Raw genomic sequence first — 19,183 nt, 5'->3', positions numbered from 1 at the left:
GTAGATGGCTGGATTTATGTGGTTTGTTTCACTTTAACTGCAGAAACTTTGGCGATCCATATATGGTAAAGGAGAGCAACTTGAGAGGGTCAAGTGACTCCGCCCTGTCACCTGAAATAACGAGCATCAAATGGGCCACTTGATGCTACTGCAGAGGGGACGGTTACAAGGACAGGGACAGCAGGAGAGGCCGTGTGAGCAAATTATAGTCTGATGGATGAATGAAAGTTAAGTAAGAAAGTTAAGTGGTTGTATAGGGTAAATGTGTTCAAGTAAAACTATATTTAAATGATTATACTCTATGTGTGGGAGTGTTAAGTTTTGTTTCACCGTCTTTATCGTGAACACCTGCACTATTAATCCTGCACCTTGTCCCGCAAATAAACAAATCCAGCTGCTTCAGCTGAAGAGTAAAAACAACATGATCAGGGAAACGTTTCTATGCTGTAAGCTAATGGTTAGCAAAGGAAGAGCAAAAAGGCTGCACCAGGGAGGGAAGAGAAGCCAGCTGCACACGTTTTGAAGATGCAAAAGATTCATTATTCTTACGTAACCAAAATGACTGTTTACAAATGTGCAGTGTTTTGTTTCTTGTTAACAATCAGATACATACGTTGGCCTGTGCAGGACCCTGCTGCTGCTTACGACGTGTTTTCCTGCTCCGATGCCAATAAAGTGTCAGCAGGTGCATTCATGCTCACGAGTTCTATTCAAACATCGTGCCTTATCTTCTATCTCCTAAATCTTAACGCTCGGCGATTCTCCGCTTCTCCTGCTGCAGTCTGATAAAGGAGAAGCATGAAAACTGATTTCCAGTATCAAAACGTTGGAAATCACATTGCAGTTTAGCAACTTTGCATAAGGGAAACCCTGCCCACTGCAAATTTCTCCATAGTTTTTTGCGTTTTTTGCACCACCACTAAAGGCTCACTGCAAATTTATTTAATCTAATTCCAATCAAACACAGAGAGACAAAGAAAGGAAGGAAACAGTGAAAGAAAAACACAGCGACAGGAAATGGACTTGACTACGCAAAACTGACTCTTTCTCTCCTCCTTTCTCTCTCTCCATCTGCCGGTTAACCAATAAAAAGCACTGGCCGACATTCCACCACATTCGCTGCTTCAGCTTCAGAAAACACTAAACTTTCCCTCTGTGCCAGATCAAAATAGACTATATCGTAAGAAAAATGATTAAACAATGAATCGCAGTAAATGCGGAGAGAGGGTTGGCTTCATTTCCACGTGTCCTTGAGCAAGATAATAAAAAGAAAATGCAGCTCCACAACCGCAAGTGTGTGAGGTGTGTGTGTGAGGTGCTTTTGCAGAACTCTATGTCCAGATCAGCTTAGAGGAAAAAGTGACATAAACAAGGCCAATTTACAAGCCGACAACTTCGCCTCTTTGGTCGATGTGTCTGAATCAGCGGTTTTATCCGTGCAAACAGTAAAAACATCTCAGAGTTGTTATGTGGAGACGCCGGCGGCAGTGACAAAAGTTTATCGATTGCAGCTACAAAAAACAAAATCCTTCTGATGTGATCTATGGGCACACAAAACCCAACCTGTGGTTTAACGGTGACGCCTGTCATATCCAGGATGCTCCAGTGTGAGATCAGGCCCGGGGTGGAGTGTGTGTACAGTTTTTCACACGGTGTCAGATCTATATATCTCTATTTATTGGATGTTTAAAGCTGTTTTTCCTCTCCGCTTCTGCGTGATACATGAAGTGAATGAGAGCCAAATTCCTGAGAGGATCTGCAATGATCCTGGCTGCTCTCTAAAATAGTTTGATACCACATGAGGGGAAACGGCTCCTAATGCTCCAGAAATTATCATATAAACATGCGGCGACGAATAAACGATTTTGCACATTACACAAACGCTGCAGCCATTTGGAGAAGAGTCGCTCCAATATTACTTCGATAAATTCACGGACACAAGCGCACAGGCACACACGCACACGCACACGCACACACACACACACACACACACACACAGGAGACTGGGGGCTGCTTTGGCTCGATGCTGTTAGTCACAGAAACACTTTGCTGCTGTTGGATATCTCGCAGAGATTATATAACCATCAGTGAAAACTACCTCCACCACCACAAACGCTTATTTCATCTCTCCATCTTTGATGCGGAGGAGGGAAGAGACTAAAGGAACACACGTCCATCACTGTTTGTGTTTATTAACGGGGCGTGAAGCGCTGCCTGGGTGGCGTCTGACAGGGAGACGGGCAGAAAGGTGGAGAGAAAGGAGAAACAGAAAGAGTAGGAGGGGAGGAAGCGAGGGAGCATCTGCATGAGGTACAGGCTGACACGGTGGAGAGGGGCGAGAGGAGGGAGGAGGGAGGAGGGAGGAAGGAGTCACGGCGACATGACAGCGCTGTTAAGTGGAGGAGCTGCAGGAGAGAGAGAGCGGACATCATTCCCACAGTGAGAGGGGCTTTGAGTGGTTTTTACTCTTTAAGTCTTAATAAAACACTGATCTATTCCCCAAACTCAGAGTCACAACCCGACTTGGAAGAAACCCAGCTTGACTTTTACAATCATCAGCTCCTTCTCAACGCTCTCAATAGTTAATAGGAATAATACTGGCAGATGCGAGAGATCTCACAGGGGAAGATGTCTTATTATCATAATTGTACTCATAGGCGTGTATGAGTCTCTCACCCCCACACACACACACACACACACACACACACACTGACAGCAGCTCTTCATCACAGGTCAGTGTTACAGTGAATTAATGGGGACCCTTCAAATATATACAATGGTTTTTTAATGGCAAAAACAATATTAAAACTATTAATAGTTCCTTTATCTGCAGGCATATAATTAGAAAAAGTCAAATTCATCATTACTGTTAAATCATTATCAATCTATAATTCATCTTATTATTAATCCTTCTAATCTTTATTGTTTTGGGCTTTTATTCTATTCTATTTTGTCAAGTATTAGTAGTCTTGTATCTTAGGGTTTGTTTTACTGTGTTTATGTGGGCGTCGGCATGGCAACTCCTATTGCCAACCTACTTTGGCAAAGCTGGCAAAGAAAAAAAAGATTAAAAAGATTCTTACTAAATGTGTTGGGGCACAAACACATGGCGGTCGTGTGTGATCACCGAGTGGCATCACACCAAACACAACGCTTTGCCAGTAGATGAGCAGGAAACTGAGCCGGCTTCTCCCCTCATCCAGAATAAATAGAGAGGAAAAATATTATACTTTAGTTGACAGCAGATTTCCCGTCCTCGTGTTATTTTATGGATATGAGTGTGTGTGATGGTAACAAAAATGAGCAACTGAGATCAATAGCAACTGAATTTGTTGGCCTCCTATCACACCTGCGATCCACAGTAATCAATACATACACAATGTAATTAAAAGGCCCAACATTAGCCTGTGTAACCAAACCGACAGTCATCAAATTCAACTATGAGACTATTAAACTTCCCTGTCCTCCTCACAGGGAGCCATAATTGTCAGCTTTGCTGAGCTGGCTGGCATTAACATCTCTCAAATTGGTGAGGTAATGCTGAAATCTCACACAGCTATACTCTAACATAGCTTCAGGTGACGCATTCTGCTCTCAGCTCCTAATACCTGACACCAGATATCCACAGAACACACTCTGTGCGTGTCCTTGTCATCCTCCACCATCTGTTTAGACAAAGGCTCGGGGAGACGCTTCTCGTGAAATCAGCATTTAACAAAGAGAGGATTGACTGCAAATGTCACATCAGCACAGAGTTCAACGGAGTCAAGCTAGATAAATATGAACATCAAATACATCATTAGCTTAGATGTATTTGTGCAACTTAATCACTCAGTGTGCAGCTACTGTGTGCACTTCTGTAGTTGTTGCTCTGAGGCTATAGAGGGGAGACTGACCTCGATGACACAGAAGATGACATCACTTGTTGGACACAAAACCTCTCCTAGACATTGTGTTTTTAAATGAATTAAAACAAGTTTTAGTTTTCAAAAATCACAGGTCAGCTCTGGGAAGAACCCAGAACCGATGAGGCAGAACTGAGGCTACAGAGAGAAGAGAGGATGATGGATGGAGGATGGAAGTCAGTTCTTAACATTGCCAGATAGTGTGCCTTAAGCCTTCATGCATTGTTGCTACATGCTGAATAGTGCTCGCCAAAACCAACAAACTGACTTTGCTGTGAAATTGAGCCTTTAAGAAACCGAATGTAGGCTTCAGGACTCCACATGTGAAAGTAGAGGAAATAGATATAGAGTCATATGAAGACCTCTGCACGCACACACGCACACACACACACACACACACACACACACGCCCCATCATCCCTGCCTTTACGGTCAGACATGGCCATGCTAACAGCAGGTCCCTCTCCGGTTTCCTCCTCTGCTCGTCCTCCAGAGGCTCCGTCAATAAGCCAGACCTCCACTAGCGCGTGCAGCCAGATAATGCAAATGTTTCTATAAATAGGGACAACAGTGCTGACGGTAGCGCTCCTTCATGTGAGCCATCTCGGGGTAATTTGCACTCGCACTAACAACGACACACCAACACGCATACTCGAGAAAAATCCTCAGGCGGCATATAAACACTTATGAGTCACAAATAAACACTTATCAAGATATGTAGTAAATGAGGCTGATCAGATATGAGATTAGTCCTCAGTGCACATCTTAAAAGCAACAGCCAAAAAGATCAAATCTGCTGGAATCTACCAAACGCTTAAAGCCCACATCCCCCCATGGAGCCTTTTCCTGCTCTATATAATTCTATGCATCATCATAAAGAGCAATCATAAAATTATACAGCCTGTGCGAGCCTCTAACCTAAACTTCCCACACGCTGAACTCCAGACGAATGAGATGGAAAAATAATTGAGATTGATAGACGAGACGAGACTGGCAGGTCTCCGTCCCTCATCCGTGGCGTGCGGCTCACCTTCCAGCTCGTGATGGATGACGTCGGCCAGGTTCGGCTCGTCGCCCCACCAGAAGATCCACAGCTCCTTGGCGTCGGGCTTGAGCTTGCGGCGCCACACGCACAGCAGGTTGGCCTGAACGCAGCGCATGAAGCTGCGCAGCACCGGGTCGTCCTGCGCCGGCGCCGAGATCACCGGCCCGTACTCCCCGCTGCTGCGGAGGCTGTAGCAGCGCCATTTGATGCCCGTCAACTCGGCCTGGGAGCAGAGAGAAGAAGAGAGGAGAAGGTTATGTGACTTTACATGGAGTAGTATTTTCAATTGTGCAGTACTTGAAGTATTTGCAAGGTTCTACTATAGCAACACGGCGTCACCTTTACATATGGAGCTCGTAGATGAAACTATACGACCAGAAAGCCATAATGTGATTTCGGCGGGGTCATCAATACGTCATCTCAATGACCCGGCCTCTTTACGGCGCATTTAGAGATTGTGTTTCACATGAAAGAACGCGTTACACAAAGCTAACTCAAGCAGTGGCGGTGGGGAGAGATGCCGTCCATCCCCGTCTGTCCGTCTTGCACTTACTGTTTGCGTGGCTATGGCGGCATTGACCGCCGTGTCAATGTTTAATCTCTCCCCATTGTGCTGTTGCCGGTTTATTTACCGGACACCTTTGCTGCCCGTGAAGACGCAACAACGACGAGTGTTTAACCGCGGAGAGGAGGAGGACGGTGGCGAAGACCTAAGGGACGTCCAGGAGTAAGACTGGGAGAGACGCAAGGGGAGGAAATGGCGTCCGGTTCAGTGTTTTGACATCTCCATTTTTAGCTGACCACATGAGGAGTGTAGATTTTGCGTGTGGAGGCAATAATGTGATAATTCCATGTATTGAAGAGGCAATAAAGGAGAAACATATCAGAGGAAAACGTCAATAAACAGATGCATGTTTCATTTGACACTGAACCCCACGTATGCAAACATTATGGCTTTTATGGGGATGCTTTATGTTCGTCTATGTGGTGTGAGGATGAGTGGAGGCTTGGCCCGGGGGATCTCCCTCCTGCCACACACATACACACACACACACACACACACACACACACACACACTGCCCGTCCGTCCTCTCTCTCTCTCTGGTGTTCGCCGGGCTGTGAGGATCATGTTTGGCACAGTGGCCCCTGGCCGCCGAGCCACCTAAGACTGAAGGCTCAGGGAAAATGATACTACGTGTACACACACATAAACACTTACACACACACACACACACACACACACACAGGTAGAAGGCTGAAAGGTATTTTAGTAGAAGAAAAGAAGCCGTGTGTGTGTGTGTGTGTGTGTATTCCAATGCTGTGTGTATGAATGTATGTAACTGTAGTGTGTTTGTGTGTGTGTGTGTGTGTGTGGGTAATATGTGATATAAACATTGGCGCCACTATAAGCCGAGGCCTAAAATTAGCCGCGACAAGGTTGAGGTCGCCGAGGCAAAGAGAAGGGAAGACGTCTGCCCGCGCTGTCTGCCGAGTCACAAAAAAAAAAAAGAGTTCCTCGACTGTCTGACACGACTGCCGCCTGCGAGGAGGAGTGAGATGTCGCCCGGCGCAAGCGGCGAATTACGACCGTGCTCAGGTGAGGCGAGGGTGAAATATGTCGGTGTTCAGGGCAGAAATACGGCCTGGAGATACGACGCCGCCTTGATAACAAGCTGCATTTTCTGATGATTCATTGTGGCAAAAGGCCTGAAGCTGCACAGTCCTCCAGAGGAACCATGTGACTGCGGTGTGTATATGTGTGTGTGAGTGTATTGCACTGACTTAACACCCTGCTGGACTCCTGTGGATTAATTGTGGCGCAGTTGCAAAACAATAAAAAAAAAAAGAGGAACACACGTAACCCACATGAGCTGCAGCACGCCACTCAGCGTCGCGTCGGGTCCTCTGGCGTTGTCACACTGTGCGCTCGCTGTTTGCACCCTGATTGACAGCTGAGGTGACGGCCGGAGCGTCTCAGGGGGACTAGAGCGTTTTACGGCGTGTTGTACTACTCTGAACAAACCAAAGCCTCTTCTCATATTTCAATGCATAACTTAGCACTTGTATCACATAAACACACAACCACTCACAGTCAGTGTGTGACTCCGACTGATAAGCACGACGACGTCTTGAGATAGAAATGCAAATGTCATGCAAATAAAGACGATGTTTAATCATTTCATTGCTGTTAGTAAAGCAGCGATGAATGGCAGCGGCTGCGTTTCCTTCCCATGCATACAGTTGATTTACATATTGGTGACGGTGTGTTTAGAGCAGCCTGGGTAATAAGATAAACCAACGTGTGTGTCCGTCTTCTATTAAAGCCGCCTAGCGAGTGAGCCCGTCTCCTTTAAACGCAGGAGTAAAGCGAGAAAAAAAAACGGGGGAGACGAGGAAGACAGGCGGATTTTGTTCTACTGTCAATAACGTCGCTCCTGCAAAGCCCTGGACGCTCCGCCGGGCTCTGGACGCTCCGGCGGGTCGGCCGGTTCACTTTCTAATTGAGTGCGGAGGCAAAAACAAAAAGGCTTCTCCTTCCACTGCAGAGCCAGGGCCGGAGCTCTGACCTCAGCCTCACCTCTATTATCTCTGCCTGCTTCTCCACACCGCTCTCATCTCTCAACGCTCGCTCGCTGTCATGGCTGCCCGCTGAATACACCCTGGGATCAACGAATACACACACACACACACACACACACACACACACACACACACACACACACACACACACACACACACACACACACACACACACACACACACACACACACACACACACACACACACACACACACACACACACACACACACACACACACACACACACACACACTCTCTCTCTCTCTCTCTCTCTCTCTCTCCCTATTTCATCCTTTTCCTCGTAAACACGGCAGATAAGAGCTAACTCTTGTGCTCCGTTAGTGCAATTCCATCTCAAACCCCCTTGTATCCGCGCCGCAAACACACATTTATGACGCCATCCATATCAGCTGAACGTGTCCAACTCTCACATGTGCTCACAATCAAAAACATGGAAGCCAAAAGTTTTCTGCTGTGAACTTTAGAAATGTTCAAAGATCAAACAGAGAGGAGCACACAGAGTTCAGGCCACATGACTTAGCAGGAGACAAATGGGGATTCCAGAGAAGTACATTTGCTTAACACGAGTATTTCATTTTCCTTCAAAACATTGGAGAACGCTGTGTGCCCTCACTCAGCTGTGTTTATCTGTCGGGCCGCGTACTTGCTCGCTTAAGAAGTTGCTAAGAGGAGTTCAGCTCATAAAATATGAATGTGACTCTTCCATCCTTTCCTCTCGTTCTTCCTCCTTTCCTCTGTGCATCCCTCCTTAAGTTCATCTCCTTCCCTTCTTCCCTCCTCCCTTCTTCCATTGATCAAAAGCGTAAATCAGAGGAGGGATACTAAACTGAACGGTACTCTTTAACGTTGATGCTCCCGTACTTCCTTACTTCGCTCTAATCCTCATCTGCTTCATCCATTGTGACACTACTAGTTTCACTTTGAGTCCTCGTCTACCCGTTCTCCACTCACAGTATCTCCTTGTCATAACACAGACACACACTTGTTGTTGAAAGCCCCCCGCTGAAACCTCCATTACATAGACACACACACACACACACACACACTCCAGACCTGAGAGGAAAACACACTTGACACACACTTTGCCTTTGAGGTCGGTTGACCGTCCAGGAGAAATCACAAGAATGTGTCTGGAACTTCCTAAAATGCAGCTGAATGGATATTTGTGAAAACACACACACACACATTTACTCTTATACATACACTCGCAGACAAATGGAAAATATTGACAACCTCCTGAAGACGCTACATTCCTGTTTGTGTTGTTCATGCATGTATTCAATACGTACAAGTGACTTCCAGGTGTGTGTGTGTGTGTGTGTGTGTACACAAGATGCTGCAGATTCAAATTGTAAAGAGATACGTAAATCTGCATGTATGAGTATGTGAATGCAGCCTAAGTGGCCCACGGCGCCAATTCGTACCGAGATGAATATTTAATTTGGTCACACCGAGCTGCTCAAGGTTGGGAAAACAAATTAACTGAAAGAAACTCTTCAATCTAACGACGAGTGCTGCGTCTGTCTGTCTGGCGTGAACAATTGAGCGAATAGGTGTGTTACGTTTCATCCGAGGCGACGGAGAGAGCGAAGAAGAGAAGGAGGAGGAGGAGAGAGGCCACTTCTTAAGGAATCTCACGGCGCTGAAAGAGCCTCGTGGCCTCACAAAAGGAGGCACTTTAGGCAATCGACGGCTTGTATCAGCAGTTTTTACCGACTCTGGCACAAGTAAAACACTTATCCTGTCAAAGCCACATCCTCGTCAACGTTAAATCTCTTTAGACACTTGACAAGCTGCCAATATGCAGGCCGTGTTGAGATTGCCACCGATGTCGTCCCCAGATAAGGCCGGCTCGTCTTTATCGGGAACATCGCGAAACTCTACCTGGCTTTGATGCGACGCCAGAGAGAAGAAAAGGAACATTTGTTTCCTCAGACGTTGGGTGGCACTTTTCACCCACACCCAAACCAATTACCCTCATTCATAAACGCCTGTTAGCGACCTCCTAAGCATTCACTGTCAATGGGAATGCTATTCAGGCCATCCAGTTGATTAGTCACTTTATTTAAACATTTGACTCTTTCATTCTGACATTCTCGGGCAGGTTGATGCAGGATAACGAGAAATGAGGTGTGAAGCGTGAACAAAGGAGCGGGAGGCTGTGCTGTGAAGTCAGCCAGCGCAGAGAAGCCACCAGCTACAACAACCAGCAACCGGCAGAAATCAGAACAGGCAACGGCTCCCCCTTCATCAATTAACCCGCTGAAATCAAATTAACCCACAAGGATGCCTGCTCCCCTCTGGCATTTTCCGCAACAAATGAAGAGCGATGCACATTACAGCACTTCAGAGGGAAGGAGGGGGGGGAGGACACGAAAGCACCAAACAGGTGTAGAAGAGGGCCTCTGGGGCCGCCGACGCTAAACAGATGCTTCTCCTCTGGCTTCCGCCGCCACCTTTACAAGGCCCCGCTGCAAAACAAGGGACTGTCATTTGATCTGTGCGCTGCTGCGGCATCCAGCGAGGGGAGGTGAGCGAGCCAAGCGGCCTAATTAGAGCAGCGAGAGTCCCCGGGGCTGAGTGACGGATAGACCTGCCAATCACGCGGCGGAGAGCCTCCATCAAGCGACGACTTCTCACCTGACACAAAGAGAGGAGAGAGCAGCGACGGCAGCGGGGACAGGGGACACATTCAGCACGCTTCATCTGAGACGGAGGACCAGATCCCCGGCCAAGTGGCGGATAAAGCATAAAGCTGCAGCGTCAGACTGCTTTTAAAGCATAAGGGACGAGCTAAAGCGCCGGCTCTATTCGGCTTAAATTATTAACACGCAAATAAATAAACCAGTCGCCCCTTTAATAGTGTCTCTTGTGTAAGTTAATTAACTGTGACAAGGCAGAGAGAGACGGAGAAATGAGAGCGAAAGAAAGAAAAACAGAGCGAGGAAACGGGGGCGAGGGAAAACAGAAGACGGAGAGAGACAGAGGGGGAGAGAGAGAGAGAGAGGAGTAAAAAACAGTTGCTAGGCAACATACAACATCTGTAGGAATTCAGCAAGGTATTCAATTTTGAGATTTCTGTCTCCAGGGTTACGGCGCAAAGATAACATTTCAAGCACTTTACTGTTCTTTTAGTCTAAACATCACAAAGCAGCGTGTGTGCGTGTGTGTGAGTGTGCGCGTGTGTGTCAATGCATCGCCTCGCACACCACAACGTGTCAGGAAAGTGCTGGCGTTGTGTTCATTTCTTTGGCGACGGATAAATTTCATTTTCATACAAATATTATTCAAGACGTTAATTGTACAATTAGCTCTGCGTGGAGGTTTTGGAAAATGTCTAAAGTAGTCAACAGGGTGATTGTTCCTTCAATTGGGGCAAATGAGGCAGAAGTACGTAGGAAAATCTCTGGTGTAATTTTCCTTCATTGATTGCGTCTGCGGGGATGCCGTTTGTGATAAAAGGACACACTCGCGTGAGTCAGCGGGACTTTTCTTGACTTAATTACTCTCATAGAAACGGAGGGAAAGCTGGGGAGCGGTCCTAACTCCAGACTCGATTTGGTGGATGCGGGACAGAAGCGATAGGTTAACGCCTGAGCTGACAACACCGGGCGCCCTATGTACACACAGCAAGTACACACACAGAAACTACACATCTAGAGTACACACAAGTACACACCAACGCAAAATCCAGACATTGTTTCTGTATGATTTTACTCCATCTGCTTCATTCTACACTTCCAGTTGTACGCTCCCAGTTGACTCAAATGAACAAATGGTAAACAAAGCACTCAAACACTCGGCGCTCACTCCATTAACTGTGGTAAACTCTATTAAACCCAGATGAGCCTGGGCGTTCAACAGACAGGTCCATCTTTTCTCCAACAGGAGTAAAAATTGAGCCGTAGAAATATTCATTAGCCATCACGGGTGTACCACTAATTCAAGAAGAGACATAGAGGAGGGAGGGACGGAGAGAGGGGGTAGAGGATCGATGTGCTGCAGACGGCCGTGAATCAACAATGGGGACATAATGTGTTTGTTCTTGTCAGGTATCTGTCCCATTGGTCAGAGTCGATCTCTCAATAGAACGCCGCCGCGCCATCATTAGCATTTTGCAGCCGCTCGGCCTCGCCAGCGTTAATGTTTGTGTCTCGCCCGGTGTAGCGGCTCTAAAACTCCAGCCTTTAACCTAAGTGTGCAATAACTGCAATTGAATCCCAGCCAACCATGATATTGGCAAAACTGTCTGGCTTGCAGAAAATATAAGCCCCTGTTACAAGTCTCTTTGTGTGTGTGTGTGTGTGTGTGTGTGGGGCGGCGGCGGGGGGTTTAGGCCGATATCTGCCTGAATCCTCTGTTGATACGTCTGCACTCAGGTGAGGAGATTGCAAACAGAGAAACAGACCCATAACTCCTGCACGGTGACGCCAGCAGGTACCGGCAGACGCAAATTTTAATCAGCTTCCGGAATTTATCTGCCAATAACACGGCCGAGCTTTAGAGTTTGGAGGAAATGCAACTTGCGACTACTACAAGACAACTTCCACTTCGACAAACCACAGATCAGACAGACTGATTCATACTCAATGTTTAGACACTTTCAAGGGTTGAGTTTGGGTGGTGACTGTATGGAGGCCGATCACAAGCTTGTTGTTGGACCCTGTGTGGGTCGAAACACACACACACACACTGACGGTGGTGATTGTGTATGGAGCCATTAAATTCATCTTCAGCTTCTCCTCAGGAACGCCATCATAATTTTTCTAGTCATCATTGTTGCTGATTTGACAAAAGTTCTGTATAAGCGGTGGCACAGTTTGTGTAGCTATATGTAACCTTAACTCCTCTAGAAGACGTCTTGTGCTCGCGCGTGTGTGGGGGGGTGTGAGTCGGTGTAGTTAACGTCTTGTATTCCGGGCTTGTTCTTGTTTGGGGTGTTCCTCGTCTCTTTATCTGTTAACAACCGAACTTTCCGGCCACCAGAGGCACTTGGCGAGCTGCTGCCGACTCCTGCCAACGCTCCTTTCCCACCCCGCCGTGTGTCGCGCTGCACACACAGGCAGGAACACCAGCGGGGGCTAAGAATAGCACACAGCTGGCACTGCGGGGCTTACATATTTCACACTCAAGCCATCACGCTCCAAAATACTCCTGCCCATCCTGTCCCATTTCCAGCTCCGGGAGCAGCGGTGGTTCCCTCCCTCCCTCCTTCCTCCTCCTCCCTCCCCGTCACGTCTTTGAACCGTTCTTCACCTCGGCGACAGGAGTGACACGCCTGCTGCTCAGATAAGATCCATGGCAACACTGGCGAGAATTTACTAGAAACAAGCTGTGCTGGAGACAGAAAGCGAGAGAGCGAGAGAGAGAGAGAGAAGAGGAAGGAGGGACCTGCTTCCTGAACCCAACCCACAATTATCGAGTCTAAAGCCGCTCAAATCCCTCATGAAAACTCTTGTGGTTAATTTTTTAGGGCAGCTGGGGGACGACTTTTGCTTTTTTATTGCACTAATTAGTAACTAAATACTTTTCAGTCACATTTTAAATAGCAGAAAAATGTGTGAAGTAAAACCCAAACAGACTGAAATATGGAAATATTCAGTTTAGCTTCACAGAACACACAGATTTTACTTTATTTTGACAGTTGCTGACAAATTGGTGCTACTTGCTGAATGAATCAGGTTTCTAGAAGGATCGCGGCTCCTGGATCAGGGCCGAGCCCAGTTTCCAGGCGACAAAACCGTTTGCGTTCCGTGACTCGAGAGGAACCGTGCCGTCGGTGTGAGTGCAGCAGCGCTCACACAGGTGCTGAGCCGCCGTGCGATGACAAGGGCTTTCCCGTCAGAGTGAGAGGGCAGATTGGAGGGCGGTGCCACACACACACACACTGAATGTGAAGCTGCCGGCTGATAGCTGTCAATACTGCTGCTGAGCGAGAAACAGCACAGGCCGGGTTCACTGAGAGGAGAAGAAGACTAGAACCAAATCAATCCTAATATAAAAAGCCTTAAATAGTTTAGAGCTGGCAAACCATTAGGACACAGATCTGCATTTGTACTTTCAGTGATAGCAGGATGCTTTTGTTCACATCTAGATCGCAGATTTGACCTTTAATGCCTTAAATAAAGACCTTTGACAGACCCTGGACAGACAGCAGAGGACGAAGGAAGACAAAGGAAGTCCTCTTTGCCGCGAACAGCGCCCTGCTGAATCCCGTCACGTCTGTCCTGATTCCGGCCGCTGCCTGTCCAGAGTCACCTTCCCATAAATCAAGGTGGCATCCGTGGTTAATGGCGTTTCCCTGAGTCCCTGTCGCTCGGCGCTTCATTTCCGTGGCGGACAGTGGCTTGGTTATTACACATGCGAGATCTCTACTGGAGCACAGTTTGGCTAATGAGCGGCTCTAAGTTGATCACATTAGACCTCTGCGTGCTTGAGGACACTTAATTACCAGTGTTGCACTCCAAGCAGCTCCGTTTGAGGGCACAGAAGAAGAAGAAGAAGAAGAAGAAGAAGTCCTTTAATTAAGGCCTCTGCATCCTACCTATGTTTGGACAAGCCCGCGTCCTTGGGATGTAGGAGATATAGCTGCAGCCCAAATGAAGGCGATAAAGTACAGCATGTGTGTGTGTGTGTGTGTGTGTGTGTGGGTGGAAGATTTAGATACGTGCAAGCGTGTGTCAGTTGTTTTCTACATGCGTTCATGTGGTGATGTGGGTGTTGATTTCTTTCTTTCTTCCAATCTCTGCGTACGTGCTTGTGTCTCTGCATGCATTTATGTGTGTGTGTGTGTGCGTTTGTCCATCCATATGAGTGATAGTACAAAAGGTGTTTGATGTGTGTATTGCTGCTTTTCATCCACACACACACACACACACGCTGAAGCTCCCTGTGTTGCAACTGTCTGCTCCCTCTTTTCATATTCATGCATGAGTCAGTGTGAAGAACCTGCCCAGTCCACAGAAAGACGCCTGTTCTCTCTCTCTCTCTCCCTCCCTCCCTCTCATTATGTTCCCCCTCTTTAATTTTCTCTCTCTCTCTCTCCCTCTGTCTCACTTTTTCTCTCAAAACAGGCTGAGGGCAGCAGTCAGGAAATGCACATCAGTCATAATACTTTCCTAAAATGAAAACAGATTCTGCTCCCGTCCCTTTCGCCTCTCTCTCCCTCTCTCCTTCGCACCAAAAACATTCTCTCGAGCAAGTCTGCCTCTCTCTCTCTCTCTCTCTCTCTCTCTCTCTCTCTCTCTCTCTCTCTCTCTCTCTCTCTCTCTCTCTCTCTCTCTCTCTCTCTCTCTCTCTTCTCTCTCTCTCTCTCTCTCTCTCTCTTCTCTCTCTCTCTCTCTCTCTCTCTCTCTTCTCTCTCTCTCTCTCTCTCTCCCTCTCTCTCTCTCCCCCTCTCCCTCTCTCCCTCCTTGCTCTCCGTCACAGATGGATGACTACCGACACGCTCGACAGTTGTTTCGTGGCTTTGTGTGATCACAACAACCCCCGAGTATCCGACGACATCGCTTCCCCCGCCCCCCCCCCCCTCCATAAAGCCCCACTGTAAGGCCACTTATACTTCTTCTTTCTTTTTAAAGGTGCCTCTTTATTGATGCAGGTTGTAATAACAGCCAGTAAATCAGTGTGAGGGAGGTTGCCGTGCGGTGGAATGCTGTTTAATAGGCTGTCACACCGGAGCTTTCACTGGTTAGCCACAGGCACCTGACCTAACATAACAGCAGAGTCAATATGACCCTGGAGGGAGAAAGGTAAAGAAATATCCCACCTGTGTATTGTCACTTACAGGGGGCGTCATGTATAATGTATACGAGCGCCGGACACGTCAGCTGAGTCACATTCCTCTGCCTGGAGGGTCTCGGGTCTGTTTCTTTGAGCTCGCAACGCCGCACATCTGTCTTGTCTTATAATCAAGATGCAATGTGCATCCCTCTGCCTCTGCCTCGTCCTCTCCTCCTCCTCCACTCTCTCTGCGTCTCTTTGTCTCCACTGTACCCTCTAACCAGGACACCGGTGTGTCATTAGTGTTTTGTTCCGTCCTCGCCTTCCCCTCGGAGGCCTGCGTGTGAGTAACCGCCGTGGCGATACCCGGTCATAAATATTCTCAACGAGCGAGCTGATGGATGCTCTGTTTCTCCCTGAGCTTTGCTTTCTGTTAGTAAAAGGGGGGAGGGGGTTGTGTTGGAGGGTGCTGATGGAGACCAAAAACACCACGACGACTCGACTCTCAGCTCACAAGTTGACACAGAGACGTTATCGCTGGCGACTCAGCTGTCAGACTCTGAGATTTTTAAAGAAGTGTGCCGTTTACCACTACACCGCCGTGCAAACTGAGTCAAGATGCTTTGTGTAGGTGTTTCCTGGCAGTAAATACTTGCATGTGTTTGGTTTCTCCTCCTCTCCCTCTCTGCTCCCTTTTACGCCCGATTCCTGTACATTTCTGTCACCAGCTAAATGAAGCGTCTCTCTGTGGCCTGGATCCCTGCGTTCTGTTGTGTGTTTGGGTTTGGTAGCTGCGGTGTGAACAGGGCACCGTAACAGGGGCCAGCTGCTGGAGCCGGGGGACAAGCTCGCCTGTGTGATCACCTAAAAAGCCCCCGGGACCCCTATGTTGTTGTGGTTCTCGGCCTGTAACGCCTGGGCTCAGTGGGCCGCATGCCTTTCCACTTGGCTGCCTGTTGTAGCGGGAGACAGTTAACTCAACAGATTGCAGAGTGAAAACGACTCCTGAATGAATTCACCCGAATGAAGAACCTGCAAAACCATGTCGTGAAGTTTGGCTCGAGACTCGACGCCCCATCATCCCAGAGTGAAACCTTACAAGCTCAAATTGTGAAAGTGCAGTTTCTCCCTTTTTTAAACGCCTGATGTACAACGCTACCTGTCCAAAAATATGATTCCTCTCGCCGTGAGAAATCGGCTTTGATCTGCCGAGGCGTAGAGAGGCGCGTATACGGGTTCTCCTCAGGTCATCTGAACACAGCCTCCATCGCTCTCTGATCCGCCGTGACACAACTTGAGAGCCATGAAATGCACCAACCATGTGTGTTGCCCGATACAATTAATCCATTATTTGCTGATTTTTTTACAAAACACACACACACACATACACACACTCTCTCTCTCTCTCTCTCTTTTTCTTCCTCTGGCTGCAGAAATATTTCACAGAGGGAACCAGTTTTCTCTCCAAGTTATTTGCTTGGCACTGCAAGAGAATTCCAGACTGGTGAAAGTATTATTTAAAAAGGGGAGGGGGGCTGGGGGGGGGCAGGAGGAAATGTCACAGCAAACTCATGCAGGGACAAAGCTGTTTGTTTATTGTTTAGTAGGACAGATCAGGGCCAGATTGTGAGAGAGCCTGTGGTCACTTTTGTGTTTTGGCTGTGTTTTGTTTTCAAGGCCTCAGTTTTGCTGCAATGAAACATCCAAGAAGGTGGAGTTTCATATTTTCATTTTTAAAAGGGCAAATAGGATGTGATGTCTTTATCATAACAGGTCATGTGTGGGTCCCCCGCCCCCTCCCTGCATTAAGGCATACACACACACACACACATATACACACACACTTCTCTGTTAGGACATGGATTATTCATACTGTACCAGGGAGAAGATGTTGGAGTGGCAGTCTTCAAGGCTTGCCCCGTTCGCCGCCCAGTTCGTCGTTGCAGTCATAATGCTCCGCCGTTGGGGTCGTCAGCGTTGGGCATGTCGAAATCCTAACATGGGGTGGGGGGATCAACACCCGGGAGCAGGAGGGGTGCAGGCGAGACTCGGATCCCTTACAGCACACAGCACAGCAGCCCCCCCTCCCCAAAACAAGCAGAGGGGTCCACGGTAATACACGGGGGATGGGCGTATTCAGAGAGAAGTGCAGGACGCATCCATGAAGACACCCCAAAAAGAACAGCAACAATAACAACAACAGCTGATCTGCGTGAACCGCCGTAAATCCCAAGCGATCAAAACAGTTTTACAATCCGGGTCAGGCGAATCCAAATCTGATCACAGCACAGAGATGTAGTCTCCATTTCAATCCGTGCACACACACACACACACACACACACACACACGCGAGAGTGGAGGAGATGAGGAGGAGGAGGAAGGGGGTGAAATTAGCCCCGCTTCGATATCAGGAATCCATCTGTTAGTTCTGATAAATAACCGTAATCCATAGAAAAATTCTTCCTCTTCTTCTGTGCCGAAACGAGGGGGAAATGTGGGATTATAGTCCGAGAACTTCTTCACACACACATACACAAAAATGAATCCCGACCCCCAAAACCGGACTACGGTGTAGCAAAATAAACTTAGAGGCGAGACGTTACGTGCACAGAGATCTGATTCCGTCTGCTCCACGAGCTGATGCACCACTTGTGATAGTTTTCGAGAATTGCATGAGCTATTAATAGCTTTGCTTTCTTGCCACAGCTCACAATGTAGAGCCCAGTCTGCCTCCACGCACAGGCGGAATCTTTAATCCTTCTGTTGCGTTCGAATTTAAGAAGAAGAAGAAAAAACGGAGAACACACACGCAAACACACACCACCAACAACAAAAAGCAGCCTTGCTCCGTGGCTCCGGGGCGGACAAAGTCGAGTCGTTTTCTCCCCCTCGGGTCGCTGCTTTAATCGCGAGTCAAACGATTTCTTGTTTCCTCAGACAAGAAGGAGGAAAAAAAAAACTATTCTCACTCCACCAGCAGGGAAACAGCAGCAGGCTTCAGCAGACGGAGGGCTCGAGAAAAAAAATCCTTCCTTCCTTTCTGTTTTATCATTGCGAAACGTCCTCTCACGCGTGAAAAAAAAAAAACACACTTACACACACTTACAGACACACATGCGGTATCAGACAGCTCGGTGAAAGCGCCCAACAAAAGTGACAGTCCTGCGTGTCTGGCGCCGATGATCCCCCACAGCCCGAGTCTGTGTTTCCACGCTGATCGCGCAGCAGCGGCGGTGGCGGCGGCGTCAGTGTGTTTCTTTATAAACCACCATGACATTTAAACGCGCCTCCTCCTCTTCCAGAACGGCTGCTGATCATCGCGGAGCTGCAAACCCTCAGACGCGGACCCGAGCTCACTGGTAGGGATTCGGCAGCGGCTCCTCTCCGGGCCATTGTGTGCGTGTCGCGGCGCGTTATATTGGTAAATAAGTGTCCGTATGCGTGCAGCCCGACTGTGGCATTCTCTCACCCCTGCCTGCGTGAGTGAGTGTGTGTGTCTCCCCGGCTGCTCTGCGCCGCTGTAGCTCTGTGGCGCACTGGTCCGCCAGCCCCACCGCGCGTTAAGTATAATGGCGGTCGGAAGCGTACGAGTGAGACTCGCCTTCCCATTCGGCCAAGTTTGCGCTCACGTGACCGAAATCGGTATTACGGTGCGTTTTCGGCCGCGTTTCGACCTGACGCGACGCGCAGCGCAGCACGCGGCAGACGCGCGCGCATCCCGCGGCCACTGTGGATCATTGTTACACCGCGCATTGTTACTGTATCTGATTAAAGTGATTTACGGAAATAACAATCATTTCATCTTTTTTTCGCCTTTGCACGATGTCTTAATTTCCCCTATACGCGGTTTCGTAATATAAGTGTTCTCATATCAGAATAGAGGTCAGAATGACTTTCTGCGTTTCATAAG

The 19,183-nt window shown here is 48.0% G+C and overlaps 1 protein-coding gene across 3 annotated transcripts in view; it reads right to left on the bottom strand.

Moving 5' to 3' along the window:
- Window positions 1-18,899, bottom strand: part of LOC143011122 (mediator of RNA polymerase II transcription subunit 13-like) — a 56,975-nt gene extending 38,076 nt beyond the window's left edge. For 2 of the 3 annotated variants that reach the window (XM_076163839.1, XM_076163840.1), the window contains exons 1-2: window positions 17,152-18,899; window positions 4,936-5,173 (exon numbers count right to left, since the gene is read on the bottom strand). In XM_076163839.1, coding sequence (XP_076019954.1) covers window positions 4,936-5,173; window positions 17,152-17,223 — 310 coding nt within the window. In that variant the 5' untranslated portion in view covers window positions 17,224-18,899. The remainder of the gene's footprint in view (window positions 1-4,935; window positions 5,174-17,151) is intronic. The other variant, XM_076163841.1, reaches the window with a different exon arrangement.
- Between the last annotated feature and the right edge of the window lie 284 nt (window positions 18,900-19,183).

Source organism: Genypterus blacodes, unplaced genomic scaffold (assembly GCF_046128005.1).
Source record: "Genypterus blacodes isolate CSIRO-AG114 ecotype Tasmania unplaced genomic scaffold, CSIRO-AGI_Gbla_v1 ptg000133l_1, whole genome shotgun sequence".
NCBI lineage: Eukaryota > Metazoa > Chordata > Actinopteri > Ophidiiformes > Ophidiidae > Genypterus > Genypterus blacodes.
The sequence above is the reverse complement of the archived record's forward strand: the minus strand, read 5'-3'. Positions and strand labels throughout refer to the sequence as shown.